The sequence below is a fragment of the Dermacentor albipictus genome, chromosome 2 (genome assembly GCF_038994185.2).
Source record: "Dermacentor albipictus isolate Rhodes 1998 colony chromosome 2, USDA_Dalb.pri_finalv2, whole genome shotgun sequence".
NCBI lineage: Eukaryota > Metazoa > Arthropoda > Arachnida > Ixodida > Ixodidae > Dermacentor > Dermacentor albipictus.
In genome coordinates, this window is record NC_091822.1 from 180,176,854 (window position 1) to 180,199,774 (window position 22,921).

A 22,921-nucleotide genomic window follows, 5' to 3' on the forward strand; every position below is an offset into this window, starting at 1 on the left:
CACAAAATAACTAAACGATTTATATATCCCGTGAACGAGCGGAGAGGCATGGCCTCTCTGTTCCGACATGGGACTAGCGAACGGCTGGGTAGGGACCTGCAGGCCCCCGCTTAGCTCCTCAGGACCCCAATAAAGTCTTTTACTATTACTACTACTATTACGGTTCTTGTAAGGATTGTGCGATGAAAGCAGTATACTTTTGTGATGATAACTTAGTACTTCGAAGTTATTTACCGTGTGGTTACCGCAGTGGTTAAATACATGCTGCACTCATCGTAACACCCGCTACAGAGAGAGACGTGGCATCGAGAACTCCTATGGCAGAATGCTGCGTCATGCAAACACGTTTTCCCGCGAGCTGCGTCACACACGCACACACACTGCGACGCAACCTGAGCATGTTCCTCTTACCTGTTCCATCACCACACTTCGCACTTCTTCCGAGTGTTCATGGCGCTGTTCTTTCTGCACTTGAACTCCCTGGTGAACTCGTCGGAGTTGGACACCGGCCCCGTGACCCTGATGGAAGACATAGGCGTCCCGACAGTGACCAACAGTTCGTCTATTATTATTTTTTCGCGCACTTTCTGCAACCTATTTTCCATACCACAAATTTGTACAAGTCCTAGTGGCGATACAAGCCGTCTTTTGAATTCGAGGCTTCTGTCTCTTGTGTGGTTCCCTTCTTTTGTGCCATAAACTGTTTGCAGATTGAGTTTGGTTGAAGTATTGTATAACACATACAAAGAGTAAATTGATGAAAATATGTGAATCGAAAGAAACAAACAGCGAGCTAAAAGAAATCATGATGTCTGAACCTTCCTTCTTTTAAGTTGTACTAATCCAATTTTCTATACAAGGTACCCATATCACCAGTTTCTGGTAGCATGAAAGAAAAAGATAATGTCAGCGTGAAAGAAAACGAAAATCATGAGGTCTGCGGTACGTAATAAATAATAAAATAAGAGAGAAAGACTGGACCTATAATAAAATGGATGTGTCAACGCTGGCTGTTCTTCTTTTTTTCTTTTTTTGTTCATAGACCCCGTGATGCCCCATAATTCGGTTCTTGTGTTCTATTCCTTCTTCCTAAAATCGCTAGGATTCATGCCGTGGTACGGTAGGAAAATAAAAAAAGGAAGAACAAAAGATGGAAAGGCGGGATCAAAAGCTTCCGAATTACGTCTGCTGTAAGAAACCTGAATTAGCCTTACTCGTCCTACAATAAAATTTTCGGTACTCTGTAGTTTTCATGCGCTACAACAGCTGCAACATTTCCAGGGATTTGGCAGTGATCTACTGGAAAAGCGTATTATACGATGCGCTTCGCTCGCTGTTATATTTCTTGAGTACAGGAGCTGTACTTTGTAACGGTTCCTTCTGTATTCCGTTGCTCTTCGCCTTTTTCATTGGCTCACACGAAACCGTGCCTCGTCTACCACAGGAGTTGGCCACTCGGCAAAGTGAATGATAAAAGAAATGTACAGAATTATTGGAAGAAAAATGTACAAATTACTGCCACAGGTGCCAAAATTTCATTTCAGGCACAATGTAAGCAATGTAAACGTAAAGCACAACTCGAGCCATCATTTAAATAGGCCATTCTCTGCTTCAATCTGATACCCATGCACGCCACTTGAAATTTGTGTGTCCACTGCAACTTTCGCAGAGCGAAGGAAAGGTTTCAATTCTTAATCACTGCACGTTGAGGAATTAATTACTTTTCTTCGTGCTTCTACATTCTTCTTTAACTTCAGTTTTGTAATTCTCCTGGTTCGTAAGTTTTTTGCTGCAAGTTGTACTGTGCAAGGGTGTCGACGTACACAAGCGGTTTATTATTCTCGTCATTTTCTCCTAAAATCTTGTGCGCTTGCATGTGTGTGTGTGTGTTTATATTTAACGTGGATAGGGCCTGAGTAAACCAGTCTTTGGTCTTTAGAATGGCACGCGGAAAAAGCAGCGAATGCCTCGTTTACCTGAACCTCGCCGGCGAGTGTGGGTCACTGAGGATCTGCAGGTGGATGGCCTCTGGCGTTTCGGTGGAGCACCACACCTGGGCGAAGCCGACGTAGAACAGCTGCTTGTGCGTCAGGTTCACGCCGGGCAGAGGGGGCTCGTTGGGGTGCCTGTCCAGCCATTCCTCAAACGCCTGCATTGCGAGACACATTTGTAGCGCGGGATGCACAGAACTGTGCGCGATGAAATTGAGGTGAGAGTTCGTTTCACCGCACTCACTCAAATAGTTAAAATCCAAAGCTTAAGTTTTGTCAGAATAAATGAGCCGACGAGACTGGTACTTTAGTCCGTAACTGAAACTTTTTCGGAAGACTGCCGGCATTTCTCGTGCAATTGTGATTTACTACAGCTCTTGGATCGCACGTGATGTGCTTACCGCTTACATACACTAAAATATCTTCATTTAGTGCCATTATATACTAAATAGCTGCAGAAGCTACAGGTGGAAAGCCCTAGCTGTTTAGCCCAAAATCACGTTTTCTCCACACGTCAAAACTAAAGTGCTCATCAAGCGGATAATGTGGCAAGCTGCGGTAAATGCGCCGAGTGTCATTTAAGAGACATCACAGTGCTAGTTTTAAATATTGTTCTGGTTTCCTTCCATTGGTGGTGTCCGTTGCATGCAAAAAAAAATCTCAAACATCGGCCGCTAACAGTGCATTGAAAACTGTGCCAAGGTGGGCTGCGGTGGACACAAGAGCACACCAGCCCTAAGATGACAGCGGCATCAGCGCCGTTCTACAATAAATGATCTGGCACCAGCTCAGCCTTAATCTAAAGCTACTGACCAAATTTGCGAAGCCAGTTTTCAGGAACCTATTCCCACCGCATCAAATGCTGATTACCGCGATCAGCGCGCACCAAGTTGTGCAGTTTATCACAAGGAACTTACATGAAAAGCCGCTTTGAGACCTCCGTTGTCCGCGATGTTTTCGCCAAGTGTTTGCTTTCCGTTGAGCTGAAAAAGAACAAGAATCAGAATGCTTATTTTGCACACAGTGCATCGCTAGCTGAGTAGCTTATGTCTGCACTGGACTGCAGAAGACAAGACATCGCAGCTTAATTGTAATTTACGCTTGCGCGACTAGGGTCCGCTAATACAATGGTAGCGCAGCCGCCGTGAGGGAAAAGGAAAGGAAAAAAAGTACACAAGGAAACCAAGTGAGAATTTCAGATGGCTTACGTTTTCGTTATTGGCAGTGTAATTTGAATACTGGTCAATGAAGCACTGAGCCCTCGATTGGAAGCTCTGAATGGTTGAGTTCTTCCACCACTGGTTAAGGTTGCCGGACTTGTCGTATTCTCGTCCTGCGTCGGTTTGTAGAAAGACCCTTATCACACACGCATGAACGCCTCTTCGTTCACAATTGCGATTCATGATAACGGAACAATGCGCTTCGCGCTAAGCACTATCAGCAAGAATCTGCTATGCTTTGGTGATTCAAAACAAGTGGTGATGAGAAGGTATGTCGAAGAGAATAGAACGTTTTCAACGACGTCAGATTTTTGTTTTTTTTATTTTACGTGACCGTACATGGAATGCTAAACAATTAATATATGGGTTCCATGTACTAAAACAGCGCTGACTAAAACCACTTTCTGATTATGAGGCACACGGCAGCGGGAGACTGCGGAAATTTAGACCACCTGGGGTTCTTTAACATGCACCTAAATCTAAGTACAGGCGCGTTTTCACATTTCGATCCCATCGGAATGCGGCTGCCGTGGCCTGGATTCAATCCCGCGACCTCGTGCTCAGCAGCCGAACATCATAGCCACTAAGCAACCACGGCGAGTCATGGAATGCTGCTTGGAGCATATCTTCCTCCCTTATCGGGTTGTCATTGCTCTTTGCTAGCAAGCCACAAGAGCAATGACAGCAGAACGACAAGAGTAATGTTCTCATCATCCAACAAAGAATTACTCAAGCTTAATATGCTCATGCAGCATGAGATGACCTGTGCATTCCGAACGTATGCAAAGGGGCAAACAGTTTTCGAAAGCGGCCTCTTCAAGTAGCCAAACCTCCAATTTTTTCACAGTAAATAAAGTAATTCAAAAGTAAAGTTTCATTTGCGCCCCTTGCTGCACATGTTCAATGTGACGTAGTTCTACTTGTGCGTTCTGCACCAAATGGCATGCGCCTATCTCGAATGGTCATCGTTGGAAGTAAAGACCCCTGTTGCTCCCGTTTTGCGCTTCTTGCCTTCTTTTCCTGCTATGATTTGCTGACATGGATTGCCGACTTTCACACAGCCTAAGGTACACACGATTTGAAAATATAAAATGGCATTAATAAATTCTTATCTATATAATTTCGCTGTCAGCTAAATGCCCCTGCAATGTAAGCACGGGCGAATCAATCTCAGTCGCCTTCTGTTCCATATTTAAGCACTATTTCACAACAAATTATTGTCTACAGGGCGGACGTATTGCCTACCTTGATCATCGAAGGCGTGAGTCAGTTCGTGTCCCATGACCACTCCCATGGCTCCGAAATTGAGAGACCTGGAAACATCGAACAAATCCAATGTAAGGCATACTTACGGTAATCACCATTAGTTAAGCGCAGAACGGACGGTGGTCAGCTGAAAATTTCCTGGTAATTGCGTACATTTAAAATGACGGCTGACTGTGGTCTGGCTTATCGTTAAGAAGGAACACTTGAAAAAGGTTCCAATCCTGGCATGGCAGAGTGTGGCCTTATTGATTCAGCACCGAATACAAGTTGAACGTCATTCGTGTTTCCTGCTTACATATAAATCTAACCAGAGATACAGAATGTGGTTCACTAATTAGCTCGTGCAAAGGGCGTCATCGTGTTCTCAACTTTTGATCTCTAGATCGTGTGGTTGCTTACTTTGGATAGTTGGGATCGTAGAATGGCGCCTGCAGGATCCCAGCCGGAAAAACTGAAAAAAAAAAACGACGAGCATTATGCAAACATTGATGATGCTGTAAGAGATAATCAGTCAATTTTCCAAGAACTGTTATACAAAAACTGCTCTCTATAACCTCTTACTGAAGTCAGAAACCATGCAAATTCCGAAATTTTGGTTGGTGTTTGTGAGAATCTAAGCAACCTGTGGTGTGTGTGTGTGTTTTTTTTTGCAAATATGTTTTTTTATAACATCTCTTCATATCCCTGACACTTCAAAAGTAATAGCTAGCTAGCCAATAGGTTTTGAGGACTATTCCGTCATATAGTCGAAGGACCAAGATTTGTGATAAGGTCGAGCATCTTAATTCATGTAAATGCAGAATCACTGGGTATCACTGGGTTCTGCATATCAGTGAAGCACGCTCAAATCTTTAAAAGTAAATCCCTTATAGTACATGGTGTGTATGCTGATTCGGATTTCATCACGCATACAAATTCTGGTGGAGCCAAAGAACACTCGATAATTCAAACAAGATCGAGTGATGAAAGAAAACTCTTGACTGCTGCGTTTCGATGCGACAGAATTGTCAAATGTCAGATGTCGAATTTTCATCTCCTTGTGAACTAGCAGTTTAGTACTTTTAGATAGCGCACACCGAAACTGGTCTATAGATCATATTCCTGTGGGTGGGCAGCGCAACCCGGACAAGGACGAAAGGAAGAACACAACACGAGCGCAGACTAACAACTCAGGAACAACGCAGACCACCCACAGGAATATGTTCAACCACCAACTCGCCCAACTGGTCTATAGATACCCGATGGCATTAAGTGACGCCCATGCTACTACGGCATAGATTAGCTGCAGAAAGCGAAGCACATATTTGAAACGTATGTAGTGCAGCAAAAAAGAGATATAAATGATGCATAGAAAGGCAGGGAGGTTAACCAGAGGTAGTTCCGGTTAGCTACCCTGCACGGGGGAAGGGGTTAATGAATATAAAAAGAAAAAGAAAGTGGAAGAGAGAGAGAGAGATACTCTTTAGACTCTTGACTGGTTAACATCCCTACCTTCCAATATTCCTCTCTCTCTCTCTCTCTCTTTCTCTGACCAAAAGCTTTAAGTTCTGATAGCGGACGATTGTCCAATCGGTCCAGCACACTGCACATCACTACTCTCCGGGCACTACGTCGGGGGCAGACACAGATAATGCGTGCTAGCGTCTCATCACTGGCACAAACGCGCACTACTCAGAGTTGTGTTCCCCTAATTCTTTGTGTGCGTTACCCATGCACGACGATTATCTCTATCTCGTAAAGTTACAATAAGTGATAAGCAGGCATTTGTGGGCCACAACACGGTGACTTTATCTATAAATGTGCACATAAAATGGATATTTAAAGTATCCGGTGTGCATTTTGCACTCACACATCACTTTAGCTCCACGGGACTATGGCCCACATCTCCGCTGCGGCGCCATCAGTGTCAGTGCTCTGTTTCGTGACTTTGTATAACGAGTGGTGGTCGTTGCTCTTGACAAGATTACTTTATTTTTCTAATGTCATTATTGGTTGATCGCTTGGCAGTTTATTTGCCACATAGCTGGCGTCAAACATGGTCAGTATCGCTATTCTCGTAGGATAACTTAGTATTTTCCAACCGAGGGACAAGAGATAGATAGATAGAATAAACTTTAATGTCCAACGGAAAAAGGTGATCTGCCCACCCCCCGACGCACAGGTCAGGGGGCGAGTGCCGCCGCCTCAGATGCAGGCTGGGAGGTCTTGGGTCCCAGCAGCCTCTTCGGCCAGTTGGACGAGCCGGAGCTGGAGCTCAGGGTCCGAGCTGCGCAGCAGGGTCTCCCAGGTGTCTCTACTATCTATTTTGTGCGTTCCCCCGGGAGAGTACGGACATTCCCATATTATGTGGTCGAGGGTCCCTCTCGCCCCACAAAGATTACACTTATCGCTCCTGGCCTCGGGGAACATGTGGTTCGCCATAACCGGGTGCGGATATGTATAAGTTTGTAGTCGTCTCCACGCGACTGCTTGTCTGTTGTTTAATTTTGGGTCTGGCGGGGATACCAGTCTACGAGCCAATCTATAATGCTGCGTGATCTCCCCATATTTTAGCATGCGCTCTCCGCTCCCTCGGTCATCGAGGGGCCCCGTAGCGGCTCGGCGGTAGAGATCTCGAGCCAGCTCGTGGGCCGCCTCGTTGCCGGGGACGGCTTCATGCGCCGGAGTCCAAATTATTTGAATTTTTCTATCTAGCTTTCTCTGGCCTAGGATTCTGGCCGCTAAGGGTGAGATCCTTCCCTTGCTAAAATTTTGTATGGCAGTTTTGCTGTCACTGATCACAAATTTCGCGTCCGTTCCAGCGCAAGCTAATGCGATCGCAATTTCCTCGGCAACTTCTATGTTGCGCCCGCGCAGAGTGACAGCAGTCACGGGAATACCCCGGCCGCTGACGGCCGTTGCCACCGTAAAACTGCCGCTACCTCCCGCCGCGTCTACATAGGCCACCTCATGCTCCGAGATATTACCGAATCTAATTTTTAATGCTTCGGCTCGTTTATGCCTCCTGTCTTTGTTATGTTCCGGGTGCATGTTTTTTGGCAGAGGGGGGATAATCAGATTTTTTCTAATTTCCCTATCTACTTCCACCTTTTGGGTGGGGCCTCTGTCCGGGTTTATTCCAACTTTGGCCAATATGGCTCTTCCTGTCTTCGTGGTGCTAAGTCTCTCAATTTGAGAGGTTCGCACCGCTTCCGCCAGTTCTGCCCATGTGTTGTGCACTCCTAGAGCCATCAGTCTCTCTGTTGATGTACACATGGGCAGTCCCAGCGCTCGTTTTACGCATTTTCTCATTAGAGAATCAATCTTTTCTCTTTCCACCACTTTCAAATCGAGATATGGCGTTGCATAGCTCACCCGGCTGAATATGTACGAGGGACAAGCAAGCTAAGCGACATAGAAACCCGAAGTCTCGCATGTGTATACGTATACCGACCGATCTGGTTCTTGGTCGGCGTGTAGTAAGCGTTAACGATGGTTGGCGTCATCTCCCATTCAGTCTTGTTGCTTGGCCGGTACAGGCGCTGCATGTTCTTTCTGAGCAGGAACTGGCTCACCCGGATGTTGTTTTCGAAGTATTCGTTCTCTACAAACTCCAGCTGCCGGGACAGAGAAGGAAGGTAAAAAGAAAGCACGCTGTAAGTTCACAACACCACAATACTGGGATCATTGTCGAGGAAGGCTTCTAAAAGCACTAAACATTAAAACTTAGTTTCGCTGCTTCATACTGTCTTACGTTCAGAACATCGTATACGCTTTGTGCACAATCGCACTATCGAAGCTTAGTCCGGCCTATAATTAGTAGGACAAAAGTATTAGCGTCTCGCATAAAGTGCAGCATTTACGTTTTCACATCAAGGATAATCGTAGCAAAACCTGTATCTCTTTCTCTGTCTCTCTCACTTTTTTTAGTATGCACACTGGTTGCACATTACTACGGTGATAAAGGAAGCTGAGGCACGTCATATTGTCCTCCAGCCCCCTGCGAGACAGCACTTCCTTCCTAAACTTAAATTCACAATTATTGTGAAATTAAGCCCTGTCTTCGATGTTGAAATGCAGATGCATATGTGCTAAGCCGCTCCCGAGTCCTAACCATGGCGCAGATACGCAGACACGCATAGTGCATCGATACGTAATCCATAGCATGCGAAATTCTGTTCATGCATATGCCAGGCCACGGTACGACAGCATAAACACATGTTGAGCTACCAGCAGAGTGCGTATGTATATATACGGTGTCCCAGACGCTGTGCTACTAGCGAGCCATACTGACGCTGTGTTGTTTCCTGTTGATTTTTCTGTCTCCACAAATCACGTGCCGCGAGGAGTTATAATGCTCAGGAGAAATTAATTTTCCTCTGGTCAGTTTTGCACGACTTCAAACTCATGGCTCAGGGGCGAAGTTGGGTGAAGTTAGCGATAACGCTCGGCGATGGCGGCCGAAAATAAAGCCACGGAAACTTTGATTGCTAGTAGCGAAAACGTGTTCGATGAACCGGAGAATTTTTTATATACGCCATGAACCCCTCAATGAGAGCGTTGGATTTCTGTGCATCGGTGACCGTCAGACTTACACAACTATCGTGACCTTCCTGGCTGTTTCAGCAATGCGGCTATTGTATAATGCCGTCTCAACTCAACTGGATTTGTTGGCCTTCTCGCCCGAGACAACAGTCTCTTTCTTGTTATTGTTTAGTCATCATCTCCATTGTTATCGGGAAGTGTGCCAGGATTTGCGAAATGAAAGAACTAGTTCTAGTCGGTTAAGTAAACGAAGAAGGACAAACGCTAACCGCAACAGACAGAAAGAACTAAATATAATTGACAGCAAAAAAAAGAGAGAGGTCAGGAAACTGAGTAACAGGATCACTAGGGCGATTACGCAAGAAGAAAAATTAGGCAGAACACCCGTATAAGCGAAGCAGCGACACGCGTCAGCAATTTAAGCAGAAATGAAAAAAAGAGAATTGAACCAACTGGAAAAAGCGTAAAACAATGCAACTGAGATTTTCATTGTGTTGGGGCCTCTACTGCTTACGCTGGAGCCTAAGTACGCAGAATTTCGTGGAGTTCAGGCTAACGATAAGTTAGCGTTTCCACAGAGGGGTTTACTTCAGCGAAAAAGGGGGGACTACAGCGCTGCGCGATGCCGCAGTGTCCCCCCTATATATTACAATCTCGCTCTCATTTGATATCTTTTTGCACGAGCGGACAAACACGCGAGGAAGAGTTTAGCAAAAAAGGACAACACCCTGTTAGAACTCTTCATTATGCCTTGTTTCGTTTGCCGGATGCGGCGGCTTTCGACGCGAACATCAATTACGCATGTCAGCAGCCTCGACGGAATATCAGACGCCGAATTAACTGCATCCGTTCGAAGAACCAAAGCTTACTTTCCACATAGAGGGCGTCGCACGGGGCGCATCGAGAGACCCTGCAGCATTCGCCTTCCGTGGCTGCATTTTCTGTTACGCGTCGGTCGATCCGATTTAGCGTGCAGATGATATGCTTCTTTTACCCCCGCTGAATATTGATAGACAGCAATGAAGACCCGCCTGACAATATTTTTATCTCCGCGCTGGCGTGCCCGCCTACGACGTCAAGGGAATTGGGAATGAAGGAGAGAAGAAAGAGAAAGAAAAAGAAAAGCCTCGAGCAGAAGACCACAGGAAAGGGTTGGCGCTGTTTGCATACCGGAAGTACAGAAGAAAAAGCTTTCGCCGCGTCGAGCGGTGACGGAATGAACGACCTCCGGAACGACCACTCACGCGGTCGGAGGTGAGTGCGCGGGGTGTGGATGGAAAGCTGCAAATTTTGCTATTGCACTGCGAGAGCCCCCCCCCCCCCCGCCCTTTTCTTATATCCCTCCCCTCCCCCTCTCCCCCATCCTTCCTGGCCTTACGCGGTATCGTTTTTGTATGCGTCCCGTCGGCGACGGCACACTCAGTATCGCCAACAAATCGCGGACGCCTTTCATCTCAGCCGACCGCTTACTTTTCGCCGGTGGCAGGCGTTTCTAGCCGTTCGCGCCTACAGTGTCTCATCACTGCATTTCCGTGCAGTGTCGTGCAATCTAGCAAAACTTGCGATGGCGAATGTTGGCACCCTTGGACTTATTGAAGGATACAGCGTACGCTGTAAATGACAAGAAACTGCGCAGTAAAAGGACATGTAGTGAGTTATATTCGAAGGTTCCGTTCAGTAAAGAGACAGTTGGTTCGAAGACAACGACGACATACCCGCGAGTATACAACCACGACGCCGAGAGCACGACGATGTGACAGCGATGACAGCATGACGACGCTGGTGACACGAAGTCAAGGATGTCAACAACTACACGGTGACGAGAAGGTCGACAACAATGTTGGTCACGTGCAGAAGGGCTTTACGGAACCAAGAGCCTCCTAGTGGAGGATGCTAATAATATTTCGAAGGCCCACGCGGCATGATGAAGTTGCAGAATAACCACGTAAGCTTCTGAAGCCGCCCTCTGTGCCGAATTAGTCCTTGCTGGAGAGCTGCCTCCGCAGTGTTACAGACCCCGCCTAAGTGGGGTGGCCAGACAGAGAGATAGTGCAAGGGATAAACAGTAAGGAGTTCAACTAGACGAACTTCTGGTACAACACCCTGATGCAATAAAATGATCGTGATGCGGCCACCTAATGTGTGGTTTGTTGCATCCGGCGCATGCGAAAAAAAAAAAGCAGCTGTACGTGTCTCCGCGGTTGTGTTAAGGCTGCGTGCTCGGCCTTATGTGGCCCCGCCGGCACTTTGGGAAAATGAAAACGGAGACATCTTTAAAGATGAGCTGAAATCGAGGGACGAGGCAAAAGCGGGAGACAGGGAACGACCGAGCGTTTACTAGACTAGAGCAGCAAAATCCGACTGTTTTCCCAGTAAACGGGGAGTCGTACTCGGCGCATGCATGTGTACTCTCTCTCTTCTTCGCCTAGACCCACATTTTAAGTGCCTTTATAAAGATGAGCGGACACCAACTGGTCCAGTTCTCGACTATTGTTGAAAACAAAGACGATGACGTCTCCTGACGTTTTACGATTTTGGAGCTCCGTCGTTGTTACGACACAACGCCAAACGCGACAACTAAGCAGTTACCGTAACTCGCCGGAGTGGTCTTCATAATCTCTCGTCAAAGACAAAAACCCATCTCAAGGCGCGCGAAAACTTAGGCTTCTCTATTCTAATATGCGTTCCTGCTTTTCAATGTTCATGCAACGAGACTGTACTTACGCCTTTGTATTTTTCGTCCAGCTTTTTCGGATCGGTGATGAAATCTGGAAAGCCAATCATATCAGTGATGGCATCCGCCTGCAAGGAAAGAAACGAAACATGAAACTCGCAGTATATAGATCTCACTTTGAGCTTCCACATTCAGATTAACCAACTGTTTCTAAATAGTGTAGCAAAAACAATTAATTAACGAGTGAACGAACTAATCAACGCCAGCGCAAGGAAAGACAAAGAGAGAGAACTGATTAATTTTTTGTGTTATGTTATTGAAGGAGTTTGTGTAGAAACGGTGGTCAATTAATAAATAACGATAACTAGATGTCGCCCAACTAAGGCACCAAACTATCAGCAATGCTTGTGACAAAGAATTTTTTTTCCAGCTGCACGTACGCTACACGACACAACATAAACGCCCTGTTTGTGGAGTCGATAAATAATTTTTTTCACCTATAGGTTTCCTAACCAAATTACAGCGCACAACAATAAAAACACACATATACGAGGCAGAACGTTAGTTTTCAACAAAATTTTATTGTAACGTGACCTGTGCAAGCGATACCTCGTCTCTGTTTCTCATCAGTGCGGCACTGTAGCTTGGCTATGAGCCACCAAGACACCCACTCTGCTGAGCTAAACTTCAAGTCCAGATTCGCCGGACGCCAAAATAGAAAGCAACACTTGGATGCAAAAGTGAAATTAATGAAAATGCTTTTGAACCTGATCAGTCATTTTATATATGGTAAGCATTTATACTGACTGTTGCGGTGCAATGTATGGCTTGTTATGGCCCTTGTATACCCCGAGGACACGTCGTGACATTGGTCAATGATATTTTTCGGAATCAACGCAAGATAACTCCGCAACCTTAAATTCAGTCAAGGCCTGACAGAAACCCTCAATGGACGCCGTTATCAGCCTCAAACCTCGAGCACGTTTCTAATTTAAGTATTCGGTTCCCCTGCTAACCTTACAAACCTGCCCATCCTCAAAATGCAGTGGTCTGACAAATGTGAGGACCGCGTTGGCGGTATTCACCTTCTCTTTGGCGAGCTCCCTGGTCTCTTTGTCCATCCATTTGAGCATGGGTAGGTTGTTCTTGAATGCATCTTTCACCTCTTTGATCATGTTCTGAGCCTGTGAAAACGAAGAAGGACAAGGGGCGTAGACAGTGTAGTGAGTCTGTATTGTTAAAAAAAGACTACCACACAGAATAATTTAAGAAGAGCTCTTGGTTGCGCACTATTTGCAACACTCTGCAGGGCTGACACCTTGAGTCAAGAATTAGCAAATATCAAACCATCTTGAAGCATTCACTTGTGATGTGCCCCGCTCTCTTAGCAACTGAAACTTATCGAAACACGCATTACTTTTTACAACAACCGCGTGGAGTTCGCAACAACAATACAGGGCTAGTTCACACATATCGCGGTAACAGTGATAACGGACCTGTAACTTTGTAGAATTAACCAATTTGTTCCGGGAACAAGAGTCATCCACTGCACCAGCGGAATGTCGGCTACCTGGCATATTCTGAAATGATATTCAGAAGATACAATTTTCTCACACCACACTCGTTCCGTAGAGCACACACTTGTGGCCTCGCATAAGACGTCTTCGTAATGTTCTCTCCTAGTATTCACAGGACTAATTAGTACACGTACATTAACCACTGAATGTGTGCTGTCACATTCAAAGTAATCCCGACAAAGATGGCAATGAGACTGAATATACTGCCAGTTTTGAACTATTACAAGAGCTGAAAGAAGATGGACCTCAACCCTAGTAGTTATCAGCACAAGCATGCTGAATTCGCGTCAGGAGTCTCGTATACAAACATGTTTTCTACAGCAGCTAACGACGACAACAAAGGGAAACGCCTCTAAAGGTGCATATGTTTCTAAAGTGAAGTGCATGGAAAGTCTTATCTCAGATCAGTGCACATACAAACGATACGAACTACTAGGAAAAAAATATGGTCATCTCGCAAGAGGTGGATGACCTTGCATATTTGGTAAATTACAAATGAACGTTATTGACATGCTGAGTATGCATGCTTCCATTGGAAACAAAACATCATCACGTAAAGGTACCCTTCGTTTAGGACTATCTATGCTCCTTTGCAGTCTATTGAGTCACAGTGATATGAACGAACGCCGTCGCTGACAAACACGCAGACGCAATACGGTAGATAAACACAAGGACATGTTTTGGTGTTCTCTAATTGTGTTCGTTATAGCTCACTCACGACCGAACAAGTAATGGTGAAGATTACAACAGTGAAGTAGCGGAACTCCCGTCAACTCGTTGCCATCCACGTTTTGTGGCGGACGTAGCTCAGCGAAATCACCAGTGTGTTGATGTGGCCATACTAGCTTTCTTAACATTACTGCTTCACTGTGACACTGCCTGCTTGAGCAAACGGCTTTCAACTTATGATGATTGAAGTGTGGGTACTAGTTTTGCGAACGGAACGGTGCATCGGGCCGCCCGTAGAGACTGCAAGAAAGAGTGCTCGCTGCCACGCCAAGCGCAAAGATAGGCTTACACGCGTCTCGCCAAAGCGAGCGCCCGCGTTGTCGTCATAAGACGACGTCAAGGCCTGTGCCTTCAATCCTTGCTCCGCGAATTCTCAACGCGTAAGTGTTACGTCTTTCTTCGGGGAGGATGGCGGCAGGCAAAATAGTTGCTTGGGAAACAAGCTCGCTTCAAAGATTGCTACATAGATCGCATGTTTGGCGTTCGCTATTACCGGAGCTTCGAAATGCTCCGCATAAATAGATTTGCGTACAAGGAAAGGATCGCAGGCCCGGACGCCTTTGACAACCGGTGAAGGCAACAGCTTGACCTTCGTGTACTCTCGCGATGCGTCAAGAAACGAATGTCCTCGTTCGTAGCGTGCACCCTGACTGACGTCTACGAACCAGGAAGTGGCTCTCCCGTGCAGCATCACATGCTCGAGAGGGGCGCATTCCACGTGCTTCGAGCAGACATGCAAGCGGAAGTGGCACGTGCAAACACTGGTCGCGCACTAATGAGCACGACCGTCGACGTACACTTGCTGCAAAATGCGGTGCAAATGTGGGCGGGAAGTGACGATGGTGGAGGGTCTCTGTCGAGTTTATGCAACTCGAAGGGGCGCAGACTAGAGGGAACGGAGGGTTGGATAGAAAGAAAGAAGGCTATTTACCATTCTTGTCACCTCAGCAGGCTTTCAGAAGCAACAAATTCGGTGCACAAGGTATTGTAAGAAAGGGTTTCTCTCTTTCTTTTTTTTGGCGTTTCTTTCACTTTCTATATCACTAATCCAACCTAACGGGCCAGACAATGGTTCCTCTGGAGCGGAGGCAAGCAGTAATGTCATGTAGGTAAGGTGTTCGTTATATTGACATACTGTATGAATGATAACATACACAACTAATTGAAAAGCAGGCATGCCACTAAACTGCTTCGTTATACCAGAAACCTCGTTGAGTCACGAAGCAAAAACTAATGTTAAGATCTGATACTAGCTATTTTAACCACAACTATATGAAATAAATTAAACAGCAACGATCAGTAAAACTAACCAGAAGTAGGCTCAAATGGCTGAGCCACAGCCGTCAAGTATGGAACCTTGCACCTGTGTTATTGAATGTTCATCGACTTGAGTGGCCGGCCCTCGCCATCTGGGAGCGGAGAGCACCGCCACCCCTCGAGTTAAATAATTTGAGCGCTTAATTCAATACCACTCATCGGCAATTCCTGCGGTGAGGAATTGCTTAGAAAACGCCCCTTGGGCACTGGCATCCCTCAAGAATTATATTGCGTGATAACAAAACTATAGCTCATGAATAGCCGGGGAATACCCTTGAAACGAAGTTGCAGTGTGTGCAATGCTTAACAGTGCAATGGCCGTTTTGATTACATTTCATCTTCCCGACATATCTCTATATAGTTTATATTTGCTAGTGTTGTGCCGAAATGCGGCTGAAAAACTGAGATATGTGCTTCTTGTTTCTTTGCTCGGCCATTCACTAACGCTAAGGATTGGGCTAGATGACTCTGCGTGATTCAAAATATAACAACGCGACTTTCTGACAAGCGCTGTTCTTGTCTGTTCTCCGGTTTTGTCCTCGTCATAAAGTCGCGCTGCTGCACTTCAAATTTGCTCGGCCAACGGCATGTAGGAAATTGTGGAGCTACAGAGAATGGGATTGGGTACAGATGATGAACACGACAAACACATATGCTTGACAGCAGCACATAGGTATCGTAATTCTGAAACATTCAACTAACTGCCACAGGAGCGCATTTGCTCAAACGTACCTCGAGCAAGATGGTTTATGTCAACATTTCGTAGTGCCAGCAGCTGTCACACTCAAAGTAAAGTTACAACAAGCCAAATAAAAGAAACATAATACGCGAGCGTCCATTGTCGAGCTGCTCAGCGGCCTATTACAGAGTACGTCGGCGAAAACGTGTGCATCTGCAAATGCGCGACAGTGAGGTTGTCTGCTACAGGCTGTTCTTTTGAGCGAGCCACACTTCCCAGTCCAAAATAGCGTTTACTAACGCAGGGTGTTAATGCCGAAGCGTCAACCTCAGTAACAAAGTGTGCTGAAGATGTTACAAAACATTTAATCAGCGGCTCGATCTTCGTTCATTTTCGTTCATGATGGTTTCTCACGCATACTAGGCATAATTTCATGGCGCAGCTGTCAATACTGCCAGCTAATGCCGATCGCTGGTCGCTACACGTTCAAAAGAACAACCGAACAGAAGAGTCTCACCGTGTAGAGAGAACTTGGTGCGGAAGCACCGTATTTTTCCGCCATTTAGCCGCTGCGCTCTCCGGAAGGGGTGCTCCTACTCTTCAATGGACGCTCGAGCGATACATAACTGGAGGTTGGCCGTGAGTAGGCGTGAAATAAGCTGCGCGTAAATACGGGAAAATGCAAAACCAGCTGAGAGCCATTAGTCGGCGAAGCCAATCAGTGCAAGAACAACTGCAGGGTTATAGCATTTATTGAGAGCCAAAAGCGATCAAGCGCCGAAGAGGACGTGAGAGAGAGAGAAAAAAATACGATGCACTGCCACGGGAAAGCAATGGGACCACGATGCGACAGCTGCGCGCAGATAGCGAGCATCACGACGACGAGAAAGAGAGAAAGGTGAAGGAATCGCACGCGGCCGACTTACGAGGGGCTTGCTGTCGCCGTCGAACACTTCCCTGACAAACATGGCGCCCAGGGCGAAACCGATGACGTTGTTGGTGTCGGTGACGCAGTAGCGCCACGTGGTGTCCGATCCGTCCGAGCCCATCAAAGCTTTCCGCAGGACCTTGGACGCCTCGCGGAAGGGCTCGGATAGGTACGACACCATCGAGTGCACCAGGCTCCAACCCAGGTAGTTGCATATCGTGCTGCAGTCGAGCGAGCGCACACTCCAAATCACGGCTTGGCAAGCGATCCCGTCATCGTAATGTTTTAGTTTTGTGTGCGAGAGAGTGTGGAGGACGTGGAAGGGCTTTGCGTACGTAGAGCTCTTGCAGGTGAGAAGTGCGCGCGACTAGAACTGAGAAGTACCGGGGCCCGTATTCACAAAAAGTTGTTACGCTAGACGTGGTCGTAAGAGCAGATTCCAGCCAGTTGTGATGTTCGACATTAATAGTAAAGGCGGCCGGCCAATAGCAGACGGCACTTACGAGGGAAAAGCTTCGTGAATCCGGCCCCGGCCCACTATCTTACTATGGGGCTGCGCCAGCCATCCATGCGTTTATGTATATAGAGCATAAATGAAGTTTGTGAATGGCTACCCGCTTGTCCTTGATCGCTATACTCATCTTGACTAATCTTTTCTGTCCACCATAGTATTCGTAGATTGCAGTGTTAGATGCAATGTGGCGAATTATAGTAGTCTACCTCTGACTATGCTGTTCGCACCGAAAGATCTTGGTCAGACGCTTACGCACCGTGCACTAAGCGTGAGGCGGGCACCGTACATGCGGTTCTCGATAGAGAACTGTCCTCAGGCGCAAGGACCTTGTGATGTTCCATTTTGCTATGCTGAGAAACATGCTGAATAAGGTGACTGGCAACTTCAACGTACGCAGAACTAAATGCGTTTATTCCATAGTGCGCAATATCAAAACTCGGAATTAGCTGCAGTGTGGGTAACGTTGACGTTGAAAAACTCCGGATGATGACTGCATTTAACAGACTTTCACGTCTCTGTCGTCGTTTCTACGGCATATCTAGCATCACATTTCTTAACCATTGCGTAGAATGCTAGTGATAACACATAATACCTACATCGTAACTGTTGCGTAATTTAACACAAGTTTTCAGTGGATATGTCCCTAATACAGTCTGTGGCGCTGTACTTTCCTCCACCAGCAGAGCAATCAACTTTCGTGAAATCTAACAGTCCTTTTCCTCCATGCTCACCTTTTTTTTTTACCATGCATGGCGCTGCGCATTAGCTACCTGGCGCACCACCTATGTTTAGAATGACGGTATGAGAATAACCGAATGGGTGTTCAGATCTTCGCTTACGTTAAAAACGCCAGCGGTCAAAACAAACACTGAGCCACCGGCGTCCGACGTCTCAGTCAGGTGTTGTGCTGAGATGTAAAAACCCTCTAAATTATTACGATGAATATGGGTATTTTGTAGAGAGATACGGAAGATCGTGGCTTGTACGAGTACGCGCTGAGACCAAGCTCACACTGGTGTGCTACCTTTCACGCAGCGCCATAGCTCACCGACCACGTTGCAGCGATCAAGAAAATGCTGTTATATAATGTGCCGAGGTTCCATAATCAGGCAATGAAGTAAGAGACCCAGTTCAACAGATAAGACTGTAATTATGACAAGCATGTAGACAAAACGAGAAAAAGTGGGGAGTCGCTTACATTTTGCCCCTTGTGGTGTTCATGTACTCTTGGACTAGCTGGGTCATGTTGCCCATGTATTCCGGCGCATACACCACCACGTCCTGGGTCGGCGGTATGGTGCGGTTGATCTGGGCGAAAGCGCTGGTGAAGTACTCCGTCCAGTTGAGTAGCGGTGCCCGCTTTTCCAGGTCGGCCACCGCCATTTTGTGGTAGAGGCGCTCATCGTCACGACGCTCTTCCGCAGGCACAGTTATCTGGAATCGAAGAGAGGCAGCATCAGTAAAACCGTGCGCGTAAACGTGCTACTAATAGGCTTGCTACTTCGATTGGGCGGTCCTTGTTCTTACGTACAGTCGCGTGCAATATTACTGGCAACACCCTTGTTCGTGGTCGAAGGCTCCATAGCTGCGAGGTGGCTCTGACATGCGAAATAGCGGTTTAATAAATACCACTACTTGAAGGTGTGTTTAGGTCTGGAACTTACCCTGTGGCTGCCCAGCCGTACAGTCTTGGAGCCCCTTCGACCAGGGGCACCGTTGTTGCAGGTCACATTGCACGCGACTCGTATGTTCCTAATATGCGTGTCGCAGTCTACGCGGCTGCCACTTCAGAATGGAAAGTTTCAAAACGTTGCTTCTAGTCTGGCGGTGTGATGCACGAACGGAAGAACGCATTGAAAGAGGCGCTGAAAACTTTCCAGGAGACCCTACCTGCCAGTATGAAGTCACAACCAGGTCGATATACACGTATGTGTTGTTGGTTAACGCAAGAAAACTGAGCTTACTTCTTCTTTCTCTGCATCGTTGCAGAGAAACCTATGCGACCTGGAACACTTATGCGGAAGGAAGGACGCTGTTCGAAGCTTTGCAAAGGCGATGCCTTTACAACGCGAGCCTCCAATGGACGTAGCAAACGGTAAACTGCTCATGGTATAGGCAGAATAGACGTCTTCCGTCATCTGCTGACATTTCTACTCCGAGACTCCGGTCATCGGTTAATCACCTCTCTGCCCGCGTCGGAGACTCTCAGACGTTTTGCGGTTGCCGGTTCGAATGACCATGGGTTAACGACCGCCACCATTACACCGCGAGCGTTTAGCGGAAAGGATGTCAAGCGCTTTACGTTACATGCCCTCGTGGTATAAGGTAGTCCGTTGGAACATCTCATCGCACGACCCGATGCGAAAGCCACTTGGACATTCCAGACTGTACTTGTTTTTCACCTTGTTCTGCAGATGCTGCTTCTGTGGCGGTGTCATGCGAAATGGTGGGGGTGCTCAAACTAAAATTTACTGTTACGAACTTGGACAGTCGTATCAGTAGGCATATGTTTATAGTCAGGAAATGGAGTTGTCTTTAAATACGTATATTATGGCAGACGCGTTACGAATGCAGCGAAGCACCGATCTTTCATCCACACACCATAGCTGACTGGATCACTCTACCTCCACGTGTTACTACTGCTACTGATCGCGATACGTTTTGCAATCTGCTGTCTGCCTCAACTACTGCTTAACATGATGCGTATATTATGACTGAACTGCTTCTTTTTACTTTGTATTTCTAATAATGCAGACCTTGTTGTTTCATTTCATTTTATGCTGTTGTTCTGAAGATGTATAATTGATATATTTTTTTACTACTGCCCTGTTGACGTTATCGCTTCTTTTGATTTTCTCTGTGCTTGTCGGAATTAACAGTATTTTGTACTTATATTCTAATGCCACATGATGTGGAGTGTATTCTATATTTGATCAATTGCCTGTACCCTCCCACCCCATGTAGTACCCTCCGCCGTGACGGCCTTTAGGGGTAATTTGTAAAATATAAATAAATATAAATAAAAAACAACTAACACAGAGTCTCTAAGGTCAAATATGTAAGAGGTAGGGAACAATTACTTAGAAATCACATTCTTCTCGATAGGAATGAACGGGGTCACGAGTTGAATTGCCAGTCGCTGTAGCCAAATTCAAGTTGTGGCGCAATGCAAAAAACGTCCTGCGCTCAGAATTACTTTCACCTAAAGAGCTGCAGCTACGTAAGATTAACCCGCAAACCTATGGTACAGCGTCTTTCTTTCATTTATTTGATGGCATTAAAAATTGTGGCAAATCTCTTCGCCGAACTCTTCATTTGATGGTCAAATGAATATGCAGAAGAATGTCATAGCCCAAGCGTTGCTTTAGAACGCCAAAATGAATGAATGAATCAGTCAATGAATGAATGACCCAATCAATCAATCAATCAATCAATCAATCAATCAATCAATCAATCAATCAATCAACCAGCAAGTGAGTTAGTCAATCAATCAACGTTAATAGGAAACTTTTTTTCTTTTCTTTCCTTTTCTTTAGGTGTTGAGCCCACATGCTAGTCGGATGAGTGTTGCTTACGTTAGCCAGTCTCTTTTCGAAGTCGATGACGTCCTGCATCTGCGCCTTCACGTCGGATTCCTTGCCCCCGAGAAGCACGCCGATGGAAGTCATGTACGTGAGGTAGGCATTCAAAACCTGGGAGCGACGGAGAGAAACAAGCTTATACCGAAAGCTTAAAGCTCCGGAGCGTTGACCATACAATCAAGGTTCAACTCGACTGTTTGGCGCAATGCCGTTCCGTCACTGAAGTGAACATTTCAGAAACGACTGCCACTGTTCAGGTTCAAAAGTAAGTTGCATTTCATGCAGCATGAAAAAATCTTTCTAACAATCAAAGCTTAATGCCCCCCTCAAACTGCCACGTACACGGCACTGCGGCACTGTTCACGTCACCAAAATCTAATGCTCCATTAAATGGCGCTGGAGGAGAGAAGCCAACTACAGGCTTTGGCAACAATGCATGCACATGTGTGGCAAAAATAACTGCTCCGGCACACGTTCCCCAAAACGCAATACTTAGGAAAGTGTTGAGGCACAGAGTGCGCCCACAGAATGACACGCACGATAAACCTGCGTTGTCGGATGTTGAGCGTAGAGAAAACATGAAAAGTGGCAAGGTGAAAAGTTATATGCTGGCCACAAAGGTTTTACATAAGTGAGCACCCGATCGAATAACCTGCAACAAGCTGTGACACATTTGGCGTCAGAGCAAAGCACTTTGCTTCATTGCTTCATCGCATTTCAAACGTATCTTAATATGTGACAACATTATCCCGTACAACAAAGATAACAGTCAAAACCAGAGTATCCCGTACAACAAAGATAACAGTCAAAACCAGAGTATTCGCAAATGATCATATGAGAGCGTATGCTAGTCACCCTAGCCGTCCACATCAGTCACATATCGATAAACATTGCATACAGAAAATAGGCTTCATAAGCGAAGCTGTGAGCACTCTAAGAACAAAGAAAGCGCTGACAACTCTCTTTGCGGTAGCTTTAACTTCTTGACAGTTCTCTTAGAAAAACAGTGCGGACGTTCACTCTGCTTTAGCATAGGGTACACTTACCTTAGTAGGGTGTGCGAGAACTCCCGAAAACATGTTTAAACATCTAACAAGCAGTCACTCCAGTTGCAAGCAGTTTTTACCACACCACTTGTTCCAAACGCGAACGATCGATAGCCCCTGTGGACAGCGTCCATTACCTTGTCGTCTTTGGTCTTGTTGAGGTAGTAGTCCCTGGAGGGCAGGATAAGGCCCCCCTGGTCCACCTGGACCACGTGCCTGGACGAGTTTCGGTCGTCCTCGCCCACAGCCCACGAAAAGAGGCCCGAGCGCGAGTACACGTTGTGGATGAGCTGCAGCGCCGGCTGCAGCTGCCATGTGTCCATCGAGTAGTTGCCGGTCACGTTCCAGCCGCCCACCTGCGAGGAGGAGGCATGGTGGTCACGTAGACGCAAACACGACGGCAGACAGGAATGCGGAGGAGGAAATGGCACGCGCACCACGCACATCGCTATATCTAATTTGTCACTGCCACGGTTCAATTAATCTTTTTGTTGGCTCAGCTCTTCGTGCCGAACAACCTCGCCGGCCGGAAAAAGATACGCGCTTGGGCGGGTGCGTTCACATTTTGTTGCTTTGCCTTCTACTCATCTTTATCTTCCTTCTTTATCCTCCCTCGAAGTAGAGTATCATCAAACCGGACGCAATCCTGGCTAACCTGCCTGCCCTGCGTTGTCTTTTCTTGCTTCTTCTTTCTTTTTACTCTTACAAATGAATATGCCTCTATTTTAAGCTTCAGCAAGCGGCGACAGAGAGGACGGAAGACCACGAACAAGATCCAGACAAATACAAGGCATTCGATCTTGGTCCTTGTCTCTCGTCTTCTCTGGTGCCGTTTGCTGCTATAATGAACCAACTAGCCCAACAATATGTTTTGA

At 46.4% G+C, this 22,921-nt stretch overlaps 2 protein-coding genes across 8 annotated transcripts in view; one reads left to right on the plus strand and one right to left on the minus strand.

The window, feature by feature from the left end:
• The window catches only part of LOC135919314 (immunoglobulin domain-containing protein oig-4-like), a 380,763-nt gene that overhangs the window by 82,184 nt on the left and 275,658 nt on the right, over positions 1-22,921 (plus strand). Inside the window, exon 1 of one of the 2 annotated variants that reach the window (XM_070534537.1) lies at positions 21,251-21,265. The exons of the other annotated variant lie outside the window; for it this stretch is intronic. The gene's annotated coding sequence lies outside the window, so the exon portion shown is untranslated. Of the gene's footprint in view, positions 1-21,250; positions 21,266-22,921 lie in introns of those variants that run through there. 2 annotated transcript variants of the gene reach the window in all.
• The window catches only part of Nep3 (Neprilysin 3), a 185,285-nt gene that overhangs the window by 13,736 nt on the left and 148,628 nt on the right, over positions 1-22,921 (minus strand). For 5 of the 6 annotated variants that reach the window (XM_070534531.1, XM_070534529.1, XM_070534526.1 and 2 more), the window contains 14 exons: positions 22,184-22,402; positions 20,995-21,111; positions 18,618-18,853; positions 16,904-17,126; positions 13,172-13,255; positions 12,761-12,859; positions 11,726-11,803; positions 7,911-8,073; positions 4,877-4,928; positions 4,457-4,524; positions 3,200-3,324; positions 2,909-2,974; positions 1,977-2,149; positions 412-519 (listed from right to left, as the gene is read on the minus strand). In XM_070534531.1, the coding sequence (XP_070390632.1) occupies positions 420-519; positions 1,977-2,149; positions 2,909-2,974; positions 3,200-3,324; positions 4,457-4,524; positions 4,877-4,928; positions 7,911-8,073; positions 11,726-11,803; positions 12,761-12,859; positions 13,172-13,255; positions 16,904-17,126; positions 18,618-18,853; positions 20,995-21,111; positions 22,184-22,402 (1,803 nt within the window). In that variant the 3' untranslated portion in view covers positions 412-419. The remainder of the gene's footprint in view (positions 1-411; positions 520-1,976; positions 2,150-2,908; positions 2,975-3,199; positions 3,325-4,456; positions 4,525-4,876; positions 4,929-7,910; positions 8,074-11,725; positions 11,804-12,760; positions 12,860-13,171; positions 13,256-16,903; positions 17,127-18,617; positions 18,854-20,994; positions 21,112-22,183; positions 22,403-22,921) is intronic. The other variant, XM_070534527.1, reaches the window with a different exon arrangement.